Below are 14,932 nucleotides of genomic sequence, written 5' to 3'. Positions count from 1 at the left end.
ACAGCAGAGTAGATCTCAGGTAGAAAACTGGGATGAATAACAAATTGGCAACTTTCTCACAGCTACCATTTTTTCTATCATAAACACCAGGAGAGTTCTTGACTGAAAAGTCCAGGCATATGGCAAGCAGCTAAATAAACATCCATTTTGAATCACCGCTTAGAACAAGCTTCCTATGGAAGGCTGACAGGCCCAGTGTGTGCAAAGGACCCGCACCATGCAGCCTGTTCCCAGCCTTCCCAACAACACTGGGAAGCACAGGCCTCCCATTTGCTCCCTTTATGTACCAGACCTCGACCTTAGTTTCACCAGTGGCAGCATGTGAAGTATCTAAGGTGCTTTCCAGGTCAGGCTGATAACTTTCCAGTCAACTTTTTTTGTGTGAAGCTATTTTTTCATGTTAAATATTCTAAAATATATTGGCCAGATTGCTGCCTTATCAGAGTACATCATCTTAATCCTTTCTTGGTGATTCAGTTGGCTTTTCTGAATGTCAAATATGGTAATATGTAAAACTTTCAATCGCTATTGAAATATGCTGATCTTATGCTATGACCTCAGGCCCACTTTGCATTTAGAGTTGTATCACATTTCACAACTTATCTGTCTTCTCCCTCAAAGCCACCTGTACATGTCTCATGTGGACGAGACCCACCCTTTGTATTTCTAACTATCGTTGACGGTATCTAGACTGTGCTTTTTATGTTGCGTCTCTGGGCTACTCTTCAGCCTTTAGTTGCTTTCTTCCTGTCAGCTTTGAATATTTGAGGTCACCAGACAAGTGAATGAAGCTGGATAAACAGGGCAATATTATTAACTTGTATAAAAAGGAGCTTTCCACACAAGCCCCTAAAAGGTCTCCAGAAACACATACTAAATGCCTGATCTCTTCCTAATGTTAGTGTTTCTACTTTTGGTTTTTTATTTTAAAAACTAAAGAGAGTAAATTTTATTTTTTTTAGAGAAAGTTTCTAATCTAAACCCTCCTTTTGCTCATGAGGAGAAGGCCTAGAGAGGCTGTGAGGTCTGCTTGGAAGCAGACCAAGCCCTTGAGCCTCAGGCTGGAACTGGCCCAGGCCATGTGCTTCCAGCTCAGCCTGGAAGTTACACTGCCACATTCACATGTTCTCCTTTACATTCCTCATACAGCTGTTATTAATTTAGAAGAGCCTGAGGTTTAAAAATCACCCAGCAGTCTTTCCATTTTAAAAACTTAGGTATACATTTTCTCATAAAAACTATTTCGCTGAAATTAGAAATCATCTAAGTTTAAACCAGGCCCAACCCAGCCTTTGGTCAGAATGGCTTGGTGTTTGGACGTGTTCTCGCTCCATCAGCATCTTTCTCACACAGGGGTCTGAGAACACTGGCCTCACACGCTGGCAACAAACTCACTGATATGTGGCTGGCCCTTTAAAGGTTATGACACGTCTTTGTCCCCACAAGACCTCATTTGACAGGAGCTGATTTTCTTCAGCCCATCAAGTACCTGCATCCTCAGGAAGGCCCCATCCTCTGAAGCAGGCAAGTTCTGCTCACCCACAGTTCCAGCCCTGCCCCTTCTCTTGCAGGAGGAGGGGTTTCTCTGACTGGCTGCTAGATCAGACATTTCTCAGAGGAAGCCGCACCTCACTTTCCTTCCATGAGGTTTGGGGCAGCCACGATGGCTGGGTTTGGGTTTGGATTTGGGACATGGCCGGGCTTACATGTGATTTCAGCATCAGTCCAGGTGTCCGTTTCTACAGCAGGAGCTGTGAGAAGAGGGAAAGAAAATGTGTCTTTCAAAAGCTGACCCTTTTGGAACTTAGAATCTTACTGTGGAGCCTACTTTTAGTCTCTATCATATCACCCCAACCCCGCAATCTGTTCTCACAAGAACAAACAAAAATAAGTTTTTCCAAGAATTGAGAAGATGGGGCCACTCATTACTCTATTTGTTGTGAACATTCTGTTCAGATTCTTGCAAAGCTTTGTTATTCTAACGATCTACAAGTCAAGTCTAATACTAGAGGTTCCCAGAGCCCCCTACAAATAATAGAAGCAGACATTTCCAGAACTATTACATTACATGGAGGGAAAAGCCAAGCCTACTTTAGAGTTGCAAGCCTAGAAACTCGTGAAATTCGACTTCATTTCCATTTTAGAGAGGATACTTTTGACTCTAAAATGGTACACGATCTCATCATGAAGCTACCTTTTAGCAGAGCACGCTCCCTGAAACCTATTATCCAGAATAGCCAGACACCATGCCTGGGGGAGACACACAGGTCACTGGGAGAGTCCAGGTGGCCCCGTGCGGGCTGTGCAGGAGCCAAGTGCCCACAGTTACCAACATGCAGGCTAGGGCCATTCGGCAGCAAGTGTGAGGACAGATGGTGGAAGCATCCACTGTGGTGGGGACCAGCCCACAGGCCTCAGTTTGAAAGGCTTTTAAGGCCAAATGCTAGCACTCTAGAGAAAAACATTTGCTTTACAATGAGAAACCTGGCAGACAGCACCTCACTTCAGTCATCAGGATCACCATCACCTTGGTGGGTCAGCTGGCCGGCATACCTGACCAGCCTCCTCAAGCTGTCCAGGTCACAAGACACAGACAAAGGAAGCAGGTCGGCCAAACGCTGTGGGGCCCTGGGTAGACAAGCCAGTGAAATCAGAATGGAGTTCTGTAACCTGTTAACACTGGGCACTTGATGGTGTGGAATCCTGGAGGCTGTGTGTCAGTGGAGATCTAGAACAGGCAGTGCTGATGACCACAGAAGGCAGGAGTGGGGACGGCCATGGCCAGGACGCCATGATGCCTGGATGAGAAAATGGCACACCTGAAAATTAAAGACTTTCAGGGAATGCGAGACACACCTGAAAAGGGTTTCTTGCTTCTTTTCAGTCACCTGGAACAGCGTCCCTGCGCCCCACAGATTTCTCTAACCGTTTCTTCTCCCCACAGGAAAAGTACCCAGAGGCTGTGCACCTTTCAGAGGGGGCCTCCTCCAGCTGCATGGGCATCAGGAACCCCAGCCGACCAGGGTGAGTGCACAGGCCCCACCAAGTCCCTCCCCAACACCCAGACGGTTGTTTCCTGTTAAAAATGAGGATTACAAATAGAAAACAAATGTAAACCACCTAACTGACATCTTGAGATATGTCTGTGGAGTCATAACAGATAAGCAGCCGATGGCAGGAGAGCACAAGGGGGACCATGTGGGGACTCTAAACACAGACGGGGTCTGTAAGGAAAAGGTGCCAGTCTCACTGCTGGGGTCCTTAGGAGGCCAAGGAGGGGAGGCCACGAGGGGTGGAGCTCTATTTTCACCAACTTATTTCAAGAAATGTGGGGAGTCAGCAAGCACTGAGTGAGGGGAGAACTCATCTGGGTCTCCCTCCACCCACCATGGGCACCTTTATGTGCACATGGACAGGATGTGCTTCTGTGACCTGTGCCTAAAGATGTTTTGCTTCTTAAAATGGTGTTGTAGCTATGTAAGCTTCTGGAACTTGCCTTATTCAACATTATTTCCAAAATTCACCTCTGATGGTGCATGTAGCTGTAGTTCATTCATATTCAGTGCTTACACTCCATTAGGTGAATATATGTATTTCTGCATTCTTCAGGTCTTGGGCATTTGGGTTATTCATCATTTTCGACTATTTCTAACATTCCTGTTCATGTCCTCTGGCACACAAGTACACAAGCTTCTCTTAGGCATATACCTAGAAGTGAAATTCCTGGGTCATAGGGCAGATTCAGCTATCACTGCCAAATTCTTTTCAAAGTAGTGTATCAATTTATGTTTCCCACCAGTAATTTTTAAGCTCTTATTGCTCTATATCCTGTACTTCACTTGTATGATCACGCTAATATGCAGTGGGTACAAACAGTATCTTACTATGGTCTTAGTTCCCATTTTCCTGTTTGTTCATGATGTTGAACATCTTTTCATGTTTCACTGGCCATATTCTCTCTTCATCTGTGGGTCTTTAATATCAGGAGAGTCTGAGCACGGCCTTGGGGAAGGGCAGGAACTCCCAGGATGGTTGGGAGGACAGCAGCACTCCTGCCTGGGTGGGCATCCTCTCCTCTAGAGAGAGGCAGGTGCTGCATACAGTTTAGTCTGATTTCAAGAGCACTTAGCAATGCATCTTACCTCTTTCAGGTTTGAACTAGTAATTGTTTGGAGGATACAAATAGATGAAGAAGGGAAGGTTTTGCCAAAGCTGGATCTTCTCACCAAAGTGCCGCTGCAAGGTAGGGATGTTCTGGTGATTTCTCACTATGCTCAACACAGACACCTACTTATTTCATCTGGGTTTATATGGCAAGAATCAAAAGTCAAAAATTTCATTAATGTACTTTTAAAATCAGTTTTCAAAATATTTTTGTCCATAATCACTCAAAAAGCACAGGCAAGGGGGATTGCTCCCCCACGGCCCTCCTAGGCTGAGCGCTCAATGTCTCTGCCGCAGGCCTTTGGGTAAGTGCTCTGTTCAAGGTCATGATTCAGTCGTCCTGCCTTCCCATTCAGTGTGGCCAGCAGAGAATGAGGGCATTGTCTCGGTGAAGTTTCTCACCCAGTTTGTTTTCTTTACAGCCCTGGAACTGGACAAGAACGGAGTCATAGAAACTGCTCCTCTCAGCTTCCGAACCCTACTGGGCGTGCTGGGCATTGAAGCCACTCTGGAAAGTCTGATTAAATCATTTCACACAGAGGCAAGCAACTAGTTCCCAAACAGTGAAAAACTACACGTAGAAGTAAGATGCTGCACCTGGAGGCATGTGATTTTATTGAATATAAAAATTTGCTCTTTTCCACTTAGAAACCTTACCTCTAGAACATGTTTATGCAGTTATGGCACATTATATATAAGTTGTCAGGACATAAAAAATAAATAGTTATTTAAATTCAAAATACCAAATAAGTGACACATATAGTGTATTTTTAAAAGTAAACTCAACATCTGAGGAAGTACAGGAGTGGCTGCCCACCTTGGGATGTGGGGAGCCACTGTGCGCCCCCCATGGTATGAATATGAGGGCAGAGGTGGCCCCAGCCCATCTCAAAGGTCGGCCCTCCTCCTGTCACCCACCACCTAGGGACTCTTGGAGGGCTTGCCAATGCAGCCTCATCTCTTAGACATCCCTCAGAAACCTCTGGGGAGCCACACCACCCTCCTCGCCTCCTGGCTCTGGAAAGCAGCACTTGGAGGCTTTCGCAGCACCTCTCAGCAGCAAGTCCTCTGACATTCACTCTTCTTGGTCTTCCACAAAAAAAGTAGAGCGGTTAGCATAAAAAACACAGTAAGACAGCAAATACGGCACTGTCCCTTCACACAGGACCTTAGCACCCCTGGTCCCTCTGCACAGAAGAAACAGTGTTTTCATTAAAGTCCCCCAGAGTCTAAGTGCTGCACTGACCTGAGTTGCCAGTTTAAAGTAGAATGGGTGAAAACATTGTTTCGATCAAATGAAAGCCTCAGAGCAGGGGCCGTGGTGGAGTGTGAGAAGAGCAAAGGGTTGGGTCAAGACCCCCTAGCAGGGGACACTCATCTATCACCTCTTCCTCCCAAGTAGAGGGTGATGGTTTTCAGACAGTCCAGACCAGCCAGGACAGGCAACAGGAGGCTACCCAGCCCACCTCCTTGAGGAGCTGGCGTTCCAGAGCTCTGCACACAGGCACTCAGGGTCCTCTGCACACCCTGGCCAAGACCATCCTCACCCCAGGCCAGCAACAAGGAACCTCAGGCCAAAACAACTCTGGAAGCTGCCTACTTCCACACACTCTGGAGCCTGCAACTTGCCCATGAGAACGCGGCTCCATGCACATCCCTATGAGTGGAATCTCCAAAGCCCCTGTACCCCAACACACCACATGAATGAGAAATGTGTGTCATTTGAATATGTTTTTGAACCTCTGAGTGTAAAATTAAGTAGTAAGTGGTAAATGGTAGTAAGAAGTAAATGATAGGACAGAATTGGAGAATAAATTCTGGAAGAGCTGGCTTGATTCTAATAAGCATAATTCTCAATTTATCACAAAATTCCCCACAAAAATTTACAATCAGCAAAATATTCTTATTTTTTGTGTAGTATTTTCATACAATCCCATGGTTTCACTAATATTATATTACAATAAGCCTTCATTAGTCCCTCAAAATGATGATATAAATAATCTATACAACCTACCATAGAATAAAAAACTGAAGCCAAGATTCCCAACAGTTTTCATAGCAGCTGGGCACACTTTTGGTGACCCCAACAAGAACCCTCATAGTGCCAGCCAGGAGTCTTGCGGAAGCAGGGCTTTGGGCAGCCCCGATGGGGAGGTGGTCCAGCACCACTCAAGGCCACTAACACCACACATCTTAGTGAAACCCAAGGGAGGAACAGGTATGGGGAAGGAGGGAAAACTCGATGCTGGCTCTGGCAGAAGTAGCTGAGGTTTCCCAAACACCCAAAAATGCCAGGAACCCAGAGCTGGCAGGAGCACAGCCACCCCATGACACCCACGCTGGGCACAGCAGCTCAGAGTTGCAGCTCTGCTTCCAGCTCCCACAGCAGCAATTTCAGGTGGGAAAGAACACCTTGTCTCCCCTGAAGTTAAAGAGGATAAAATCATTCAGCACAAAAAAAAAGTCAGTGCTCGCATGAGTGGTGTCAACCCCTGCCCTGAGTGCCACGCTCCCTGCTGACCCTGTGCAGAGTGGTGGGTATGGCATCTCCACAGGGACTCTGAGTCCACTGCTCAAAACTGATGTCCATATCAACAACTTATTGCTCTCCACAGCAGGGAACCACTAAACCTGTGCTGACACATGGCTTGCATTGGAAAAGTGACCAAGTAACTCAGCTGGGAAAGTTCCAGTAGTATCTGTGTTTTCTTAAAAGTCCAAACTCTAAGGTATATGTGACAATTCAAGTTTTCTGTGTTAGGATTCTGGTGGTAGGAGATCCAAACCTTGGGTCTTATAAGGCTTTTTAGAGATTAGACGTGAGCCCTGCGTGGAAAGGGAGAACTGCCCAGAGGGGCCTCCTGGACACAGCACACTGCTGGGCTCACGTCCAACCTTGCCCTGGAAGATGTCTCTAGTGCTCTTCCATTCTGTGTCTCCCAGAGGCAGTCCCACCTGAACAGGGGTTGAAAAGCAAAAACATTCACAGCCAAAAGTCACCCAACACAACAGAAACTCTGTCATTCAACCTTCACATTCTATGTTCAAGTTTCAAAACCACTACAGGAAAAAAGTTAGACCTTATGGAGAACTAATGTGCAATCTTCGCTTTCCTTGAACCTAGTTGACATCACGGTGGCGTCTTTGGCATGTACAGTCTTTAAATAGTAGTTGACTATCTTGCCATCCAGTTTATACTGATGAGGAATGCTCTCATAGGGCTTGAGGTCAAGATCCAGCACAGACACGGAGAAGGCAAACCTGGATCTCGATGAAGGGACAATGGGCCTTTGATCAGAGCTGGAAGCAAAAGAACAATTTCAGAATACACAAACCTCCCAAATCCTCTCAACCCAACCCACAAAGAGCACCCATTCTATGCATCAATATGCATTCCATCTCTGTCTATGCCAACTGTATGTACTAGTGCTAGAAACTTCTGCAAGAGAGGCACCTACTGTGATACCCCCCAGCACACCAGAGAAGAGAGAGTTAATGTGCAGAAAGATGGAAAAGCAATTATGTAGAATACTCGATTGATATTCACCATATCCCAGTAGTATAAACGAATGCTAAGAAAGTTACTTTATCATGAGCCGAGTATTACAAAACCTAAGAAAATGGGGAAAGTAGATCTGGCTATTCAACAGCCAAACGGATAAAATGTTGAGGACAGACTTCTCTTTTCGTGTCCTTTAGCGTCTGGTGAGAAACTCTTGCTCCTTTATACTTTTTCACTTTTGGAGAGAGAGATCTAGTCTCACGTTTTATTCTCAAATTGTATCTGCAGTGTTTGGTGTTTTGTTTCTTAGGGTTTAGTTGTGGTCTTTCTAAATATTGTAATAGTTGTATGCTTATAATGAAATATGAGCAATTACTTGTACTTAAAAAACACTTTCAGGCTAATTCTGAATTTTGTACTAAGATTGCTACATATATCACTTAGCTCTCAGAGTGCTTGACACATAGTATACATCCAGATGACTGGTTAGATACATTATATGAGCTCAGTTTAGCCCGACAGAAGTACTCAGGAGTCCGGGTTTCTCCATGTGTACTACTCTTCTAGATTTCAAAATTATTACAAAAACAAAACAAGCAAACAAAATACCAATTTCAAAACCTCCTGCCTGGGAGAGGGAAGGCAGATAAAACATTCCTATTCAATGAGCCTAATCAAGGCCTAGACTCTAGCTCAATTCCTGCTCAGAAATACTATTTACAGGAAAAGAATCCCTGGCTCATTTGCTGGGGTCTTAGCTACTCCCTCCTGAACAGCAGAGAACATGGGTACAAATTAAGGTCTTGCTTCTGAGTCTCAGTCTCAGGGCCTGAAACCCAAGCTCCACACAGCGGGGCTGGGACAGTGAACATCTGGCCCTCAATTTTATAGGATACCTCACATCACATCAGAACCAACACCCAATAAGATGACATGAATAAAGAGAGGAGTCCATCACGCAGAGGCTGGTGGGAGCACGGCCCAAGAGCCACTGCTGAGGAGAGTCTGACCGTTTGCTGACCTCAAGCTTCCAGTGAGCCCAGGCCTGAGGTTCCTGACACCTGAAATGCTTCTCTGCCCTGGGGATGACACTGGTGATCACACGGCTCAGAAGTTTCTAGACACGTGTCCCCGCTCCTCTCCCACCATGTCGGTTTCTGCTGAGCAGCTGGTCAAGGGTGTCAGGACTCCTGGCCCTCAGCCCCTCACATTTCTGTATCCTGACTGCATCCTTGCTTCAGGAAGGGCAATAGATAATCACATCTGTGTGGTTTTCTCTCATCTAACAACACTGCTTAATCCAAACGGATTCCTGTCACTAACCACTGGGGGCATTTTCTTAGGGGATAATGAGAGTTTTCAACTAAATAGAACAACCTTTTTTTTAAAAAATATTTCAGTTACGCCCTATAAATGTCCCTCTGTGTTTCCTATCAGAAAGTGGACAATTCTGTGCCTGCCAAGAAGCAGGACTCCTGGGAATGTTTAGTTCAAAAGCATCGGAAAAACGGGTGGCTGGCAGCCAGTGACGAGATCATCTTGACCCAGGAACACACATCAGATGATTGTGAAACATTCTGCAAAACTGTGTGTGGGGTTTGGCACCCTGAAGATCAATGCTGAAGATGCCATCTAATCACTGAGAGAAGATTATCAGGTTCATCCTGAATTCCTAAAAAAGGCAGAGAGGGGACTGGATAATGATGTCCAGGAGAAGATGCTGCAAAGAGGAAGCAGAACAATGGAATGTTGTTTTAAAGGCTTTGAAATGACTATAAAGGTCGGCACATCAGGACCTGGTAAAAGGAGGAAAAATAAGGCCCACAGGAACCTACAGCTTCTTGGGCCTCTGAGCCATGATGGTAGCTTGGGGTTTTCTTTGAGAGAAAGGAATTTGGACCACAGTATCCAAGCCCTTGAGATATTTTCTTAGAAAATAATAGTAAACTTGAATGAACAAGCTTTTAAAATTATTCTCAATAATGTCTTGTTGACTGTATTACAAACTTCTAAAGAGCAAGAGTTAATAATCCCCATGATATCGAGTAGGCCTTGGAAATTGGCCTCTGTTAATAAACATGATCCTGCCAGAGCCTCTCTAAATATAGGGACACCAACTCTCTTGCCAATCCACAAAACCCTGCTAGACCAAGGACACACGACACAGTAGCAGGTGCCTCACCTTGCATCCTGCAGACAAGGAGAGAGTGCAATCATGATGGAGCAGTCTTTCGCAGTCATGGCGACCCGGTACTGCTGAACCTGCAGGGGAAGGAGAGGTCAGCTCCATGGCATTGCCACACACACCCTTCCCCACTGGAGAGGTCCAAGAACTGGTCCCAGACCTGGGGGTAGGTTAGGAAGACCCAGTCCCAAAGAGCTCATTAGAGGCCAGTGCTGCCCTCTGACCTCTCACTGCAGGCAGTGTATGGACCCTGATTCCAAAACCTGGGACCTAGGGCTTGTCTTCGGCAAGACAATCACAGCCCACCTTGGAAGAAAAAGCAGTAAGTGGCGTCAGCTATTGATGTGCTAGCCACACTGAAAGCACTGAGCATATCACTCTATACCTCAAGATACCGGCATACAGACACACACCAAGGCCCTGCTTAGAGCAACAAAGTGTCCCCAGATCACATAGCACACTAGAATGTCATGCAGCTTCCATGAATGACACTGCAAACAGAGGGATCACCAACTGTGTGTTAACTCACTTCATCCCCACAGCAACCCCACAGGCAGGCACTGCTAGTGTCCCAGTTTATGGATAAGGAAACAGACATAGAATGACCTGTCCACTCTGCACTGCTAGGCTAGACTCAAACCCAGGTGTTTCAACTCTGAAGTCAAAGATGTGACTGAATTGCTGCAATCTTATGAGCAAATTTTACTGGATGAGGACTTGCTTCTTCTGGATGAGCAAAAAGAAAGTGGTTTCTTGAGATGGAATCTACTAGTGAAGATGCTGCTAAGATTGCTGTAATGACAGAGAATTGAGAATATGATGTAAACTTAGTTGATAAAGCAGCAGCAGAGTTTGAGAGGACTGACTCCAATTTTGAAAGAAGTTCTGCTGTGGGTAAAGTGCTTTCAAAGAGCATTTCATACTTCAGATAAATCATTCATGGAAGGAAGAGTTAACCAATGTGTTAAACTTCACTGGTATCTTATTTTAAGAAATTGCCATGGCCACACCAACCTCCAGCAGCCACCACCCTGACCACTACCCTGATCAGTCATTAGCCATGAACATCGAGGCAAGACCCTCTGCCAGCAAAAAGATTACCTGCTGAAGGCTCAGGTGATGGTCAGCATATTTTAGCAATGAAATATTTTTTAATTAATGTATATACATTTTTTAAGACATAATACTATTGTGCACTTAATATAGTGTAAACATAACTTTGATATGCACTGGGAAACCAAAAAATTCATGTAACTCGCTTTATTAAGATATTTGCTTTATTGTGGTGGTCTGGAACCAAACCCACAATATCTCTGAGGTATACCTGTAATCACATTAAAAGAAAATAGGAGAAAAGTCACATGATCTTCTCAACAGAAACAGAAAAAGCATTGAAAAACTCAACACCCACTCCTGATAAAAACTCTTAACAAATCAGGAATAGAAGGGAGCTTCCTTAATTTGATAATGGTTATTTATTTTAAAAATAAACTAAGCAACACCCAAAAAAACCTACAGCAAGCAATTTACTTAATGGTAAATACTTTCTCTTTGAGAGTGGGAACAAAAATTAACTATGCAGTTAGGCAAAACAAAATAGATAAGTGAAAAGTATAAGGATCGGAAAGAAAAAAAATCAAATTCACAAACAATATGATTGTATATAATCATATATATATTATATATAATGAAAATCCAACAGAAGCTATAGATTGTTAGAATTAGTAAGTGACTTCAACAAGGTTGACAGATAAAGAGGTCAAAGTAGAAAAATCAATTACATTCCTATATATCCACATAGATACCATCTATATCTAAAACCATCAAATATCTAGGAATATATCTAATAAAATATAAGATCTCTCTAAAGACAATCATAAAATGTTTTATCAGACTTTAAATAACACCTAATAAAAAGAAAACGCCCATGTTGGAAGCCTTAATATTGTATGGATGTCAACTCTTGTCATCATTTTAATGCCAAATCAATCAAAATCCCAAAAGGTCTGTTGTGCTTTTCCTTGTAGAACTGAACAAAGTTCATTCTTTAAAAAAAAATTTTTTTTTTAGGTATACTGATGTACAATATTATATAAGCTTCAGGTGTACAACACAGTGAGTCGCAACTTTTTAAAGTTATACACCATTTATAACTATTATTAACTATTAGCTATATTCCCTGTGTTGTACAATATACCCTTGTAGCTTATTTATTTTATACATAGTAATTTGTACCTCTTAATCCCCAACCCCTATCTTGCCTCTCCCTCATCCCTCTCCCCAGTGATAACCACTCATTTATTCTCTGTTATCTGTGAGTCTGTTTCTTTTTTTGAACAAGTTGATTCTAAGATTTGTACAGATAAGCAAAAGGTCAAGAAGAGCCAAGGCATTAATTAAAAGAAAGACATTCCTGAAGAAAGTAGAAGGATTTACTCTACTGGGTATCAAGATTCATTATGACTCTAGAGTGATCAGGACAATTCCTATGATTCTAGGACAACCGCATATGAAAATAAAACCTTACCTCATGCCATACCAAAAATCAATTGCAGAAGGTACCCACCAAATGTGAAAGGCAAAACAAAGTTTCTAAAATATCTGTGTGACTTTAAGGTAGATAAAACTTAAAGACTGCTAAAGAAGGAAAAAGATGTAAATTAAATGACCTTAAAATTATGACCTCCCCTTCTGAAAATGACTTTATTAAGAGAGTAAAACGGCAAGTGGAAGAAGATATCTGTAGCACACATATCTGACAATGAGCATCTATCCAGAATACATAAAGATTTCCTTCAAACTAATAAGAAAAAGACAGACAACCATACAAAAAACTGGGCAAGAGACTTAAATAGGTCCCTCATGGAAAAGAAGATATAAATGGCCAATAAACATATGACAAGGTGTTGAATCTCATTACCACAATAAGCTACCCTTACACATTCACTAGAATGGCTAAAATTTAAAAGACCCACAACCCAGTGGCAGAGAGGGTATGGGGCCACAGGAACCCCCTAGTCTGTTGAACTACCCTAGCCTGTTGTAGGGAATATAAACAGGTAAAACTATTTCATAGTACCTACTAAAGCTAAATATGCTCAATGCTCACACCTCTGACCCAGAAATTCCACTCCTAGGAATATACCCAAGAGAAACATGTGTGCATGTACACTAAGAGATCTGTACAAGAATGTTTTGCAGAAACTTTATTCATAATGGTCAAAACTGGGAGCAACTCAAATATCCATCAACAGTAGAATGGGTGATATCCATTTAAATAGATCACTACAAAGCACTGAAAATATGGAAATGCATGCAATAACATGAGTAAATCTTATACATGTTATATAGAACATAAAAAAAACAAGACACGAGATATATGCATGATTCTGTAATAATAAAGTTCAAAAACAACTAAACTATAGGTATGTAAGTCAATACAATAGTTAACTTGAGGGAGAAAGGCAAGAGGAATAACTGTACAGGAAACCAACAGGGATTCTAATTAGCTGCCAGTGTTCCATATTCAGACCTAACTGGTAGTTCTCCAAGGGTTTTCTTTATGACAAATCATCGAGCTTTACCTCTTTCTGTGCACTTTTCTATATGTGCTGTATTTCAACATTACAAATGGTTAATGAAACAAAAGCTTAGAAAATTAAAGTTAAACTTTTAAATACTAGAAATATCAAGTAATTTAGAGGGCATGTGGGAAACAGGACCCTCGACTGTTACAAGAAGGAATATAAATTGGCAAAATCTTTTCAGGAGGACAATATGACAATCTATAAAAAATAAATCTAGCAATTTAACTTCTAAGAATCACTCTGGAAGATATGCTTAAGTGCACAAGGGTTAAAGTACAAAAATGTGAATGTAAACATTTTTAACAGTAACAAATTAAAGATAACACCCAAATAAATGACAATTAATTATATGACCATATTAAGGAGAACAACACTTTTAGGTGTATGGAGAACTTCCAAGGCACCTCCTACAAAACAATGATATCCCTGTTAACACTTAATGCACTGCTAGGCTTGCAGAAGGTAAAGGAAATCCCCAACCCAATCCCCTCTTCTCACACTCACTCCCACAGGAGCTGAAACTAGAGTTTTGAGCAAGGAGCAATTGGAAGGCTAAGCTGCCCTGTAGGCAATGTCAGTGCAGGCATGGTTTCTAGGAATAAGCCATGGAGTACGGGTCTAAACCTGAGACTTCTCCCTTAAGTCAAGAATCCATATTTCCTCTGGAGGAAAGCATCCCCTATTTAGGTCCCCGAGATTCTCATAGATCAAAATCAAACAAATATGAGCTCACAATCATACATAATTAAAAACCCAAGCAAACAAAGCAGCAAGGATGAGTCAGTAAAATAACAAGAGATTTTTTACCTCCAAAATTTTACTGTAACTTAGATACAGAAATATAAAACAACTATTCATAAATTGTTTAAAGAAATAAAAGATGGAATTTAAAAGAGAGCAAGCAACAAGGAACTATCAAAAATACCAAACAGATATGAAAATGAGCCACACGGAACTTTGAGAGAAATTAAAAATATAACTAATGAAGTGGAAAACTCATTGAACAAATGAATGAACAGATTAGACACAGGTGAAGAAAGAATCAGTGAATGGGAAGGTAGAACTGAAGAAAATGATAAAAATGAGGTCTGATATATATATCTAATTAGAGTCCCAGAAGAAGAGAATAGGGTAATGGAGAAGAGAAAATATGTGAAGAGAAAATGGTTGAGGATTTTCCAGAATAAAAGACACATCCACAAATAGAGAAAGCACAACATACACCAAGCAGAATAAATTAAAAGTACACCACACCTAATCACATTGCACTAAAATGTCAAATCTAAAAAGAGGAGACTTTAAAAGCAACCATAGAGAAAATAATCACCTCCTGAGGAAGGACAGTTAGACTGACAGAAAACATCTCAGCAGAAACATCCACAGTCAGATAATGTTGCATAAAATGGTTAAATGCTAATAAAAAATAATCAACCTCTTCTTTGTACCTAGAAAAAATTACCTTTCAAAACTATGACAAAATATAAATATATCCAG

At 42.3% G+C, this 14,932-nt stretch overlaps 2 protein-coding genes across 3 annotated transcripts in view; one reads left to right on the top strand and one right to left on the bottom strand.

Annotated features, from left to right (window-relative positions):
- Positions 1–8,175, top strand: part of CENPP (centromere protein P) — a 226,367-nt gene extending 218,192 nt beyond the window's left edge. Inside the window, exons 6-8 of the mRNA XM_030847234.2 lie at positions 2,945–3,024; positions 4,152–4,243; positions 4,587–8,175. Coding sequence (XP_030703094.1) covers positions 2,945–3,024; positions 4,152–4,243; positions 4,587–4,717 — 303 coding nt within the window. The 3' untranslated portion in view covers positions 4,718–8,175. The remainder of the gene's footprint in view (positions 1–2,944; positions 3,025–4,151; positions 4,244–4,586) is intronic.
- Positions 4,759–14,932, bottom strand: part of LOC115847431 (inositol-pentakisphosphate 2-kinase) — a 155,050-nt gene continuing 144,876 nt past the window's right edge. For both annotated transcript variants that reach the window (XM_060301182.1, XM_030847222.2), the window contains 2 exons: positions 9,849–9,928; positions 4,759–7,464 (listed from right to left, as the gene is read on the bottom strand). In XM_060301182.1, the coding sequence (XP_060157165.1) occupies positions 7,239–7,464; positions 9,849–9,928 (306 nt within the window). In that variant the 3' untranslated portion in view covers positions 4,759–7,238. The remainder of the gene's footprint in view (positions 7,465–9,848; positions 9,929–14,932) is intronic.

The sequence above is a fragment of the Globicephala melas genome, chromosome 6 (genome assembly GCF_963455315.2).
Source record: "Globicephala melas chromosome 6, mGloMel1.2, whole genome shotgun sequence".
NCBI classification, from domain to species: Eukaryota; Metazoa; Chordata; class Mammalia; order Artiodactyla; family Delphinidae; genus Globicephala; species Globicephala melas.
The sequence above is the reverse complement of the archived record's forward strand: the minus strand, read 5'-3'. Positions and strand labels throughout refer to the sequence as shown.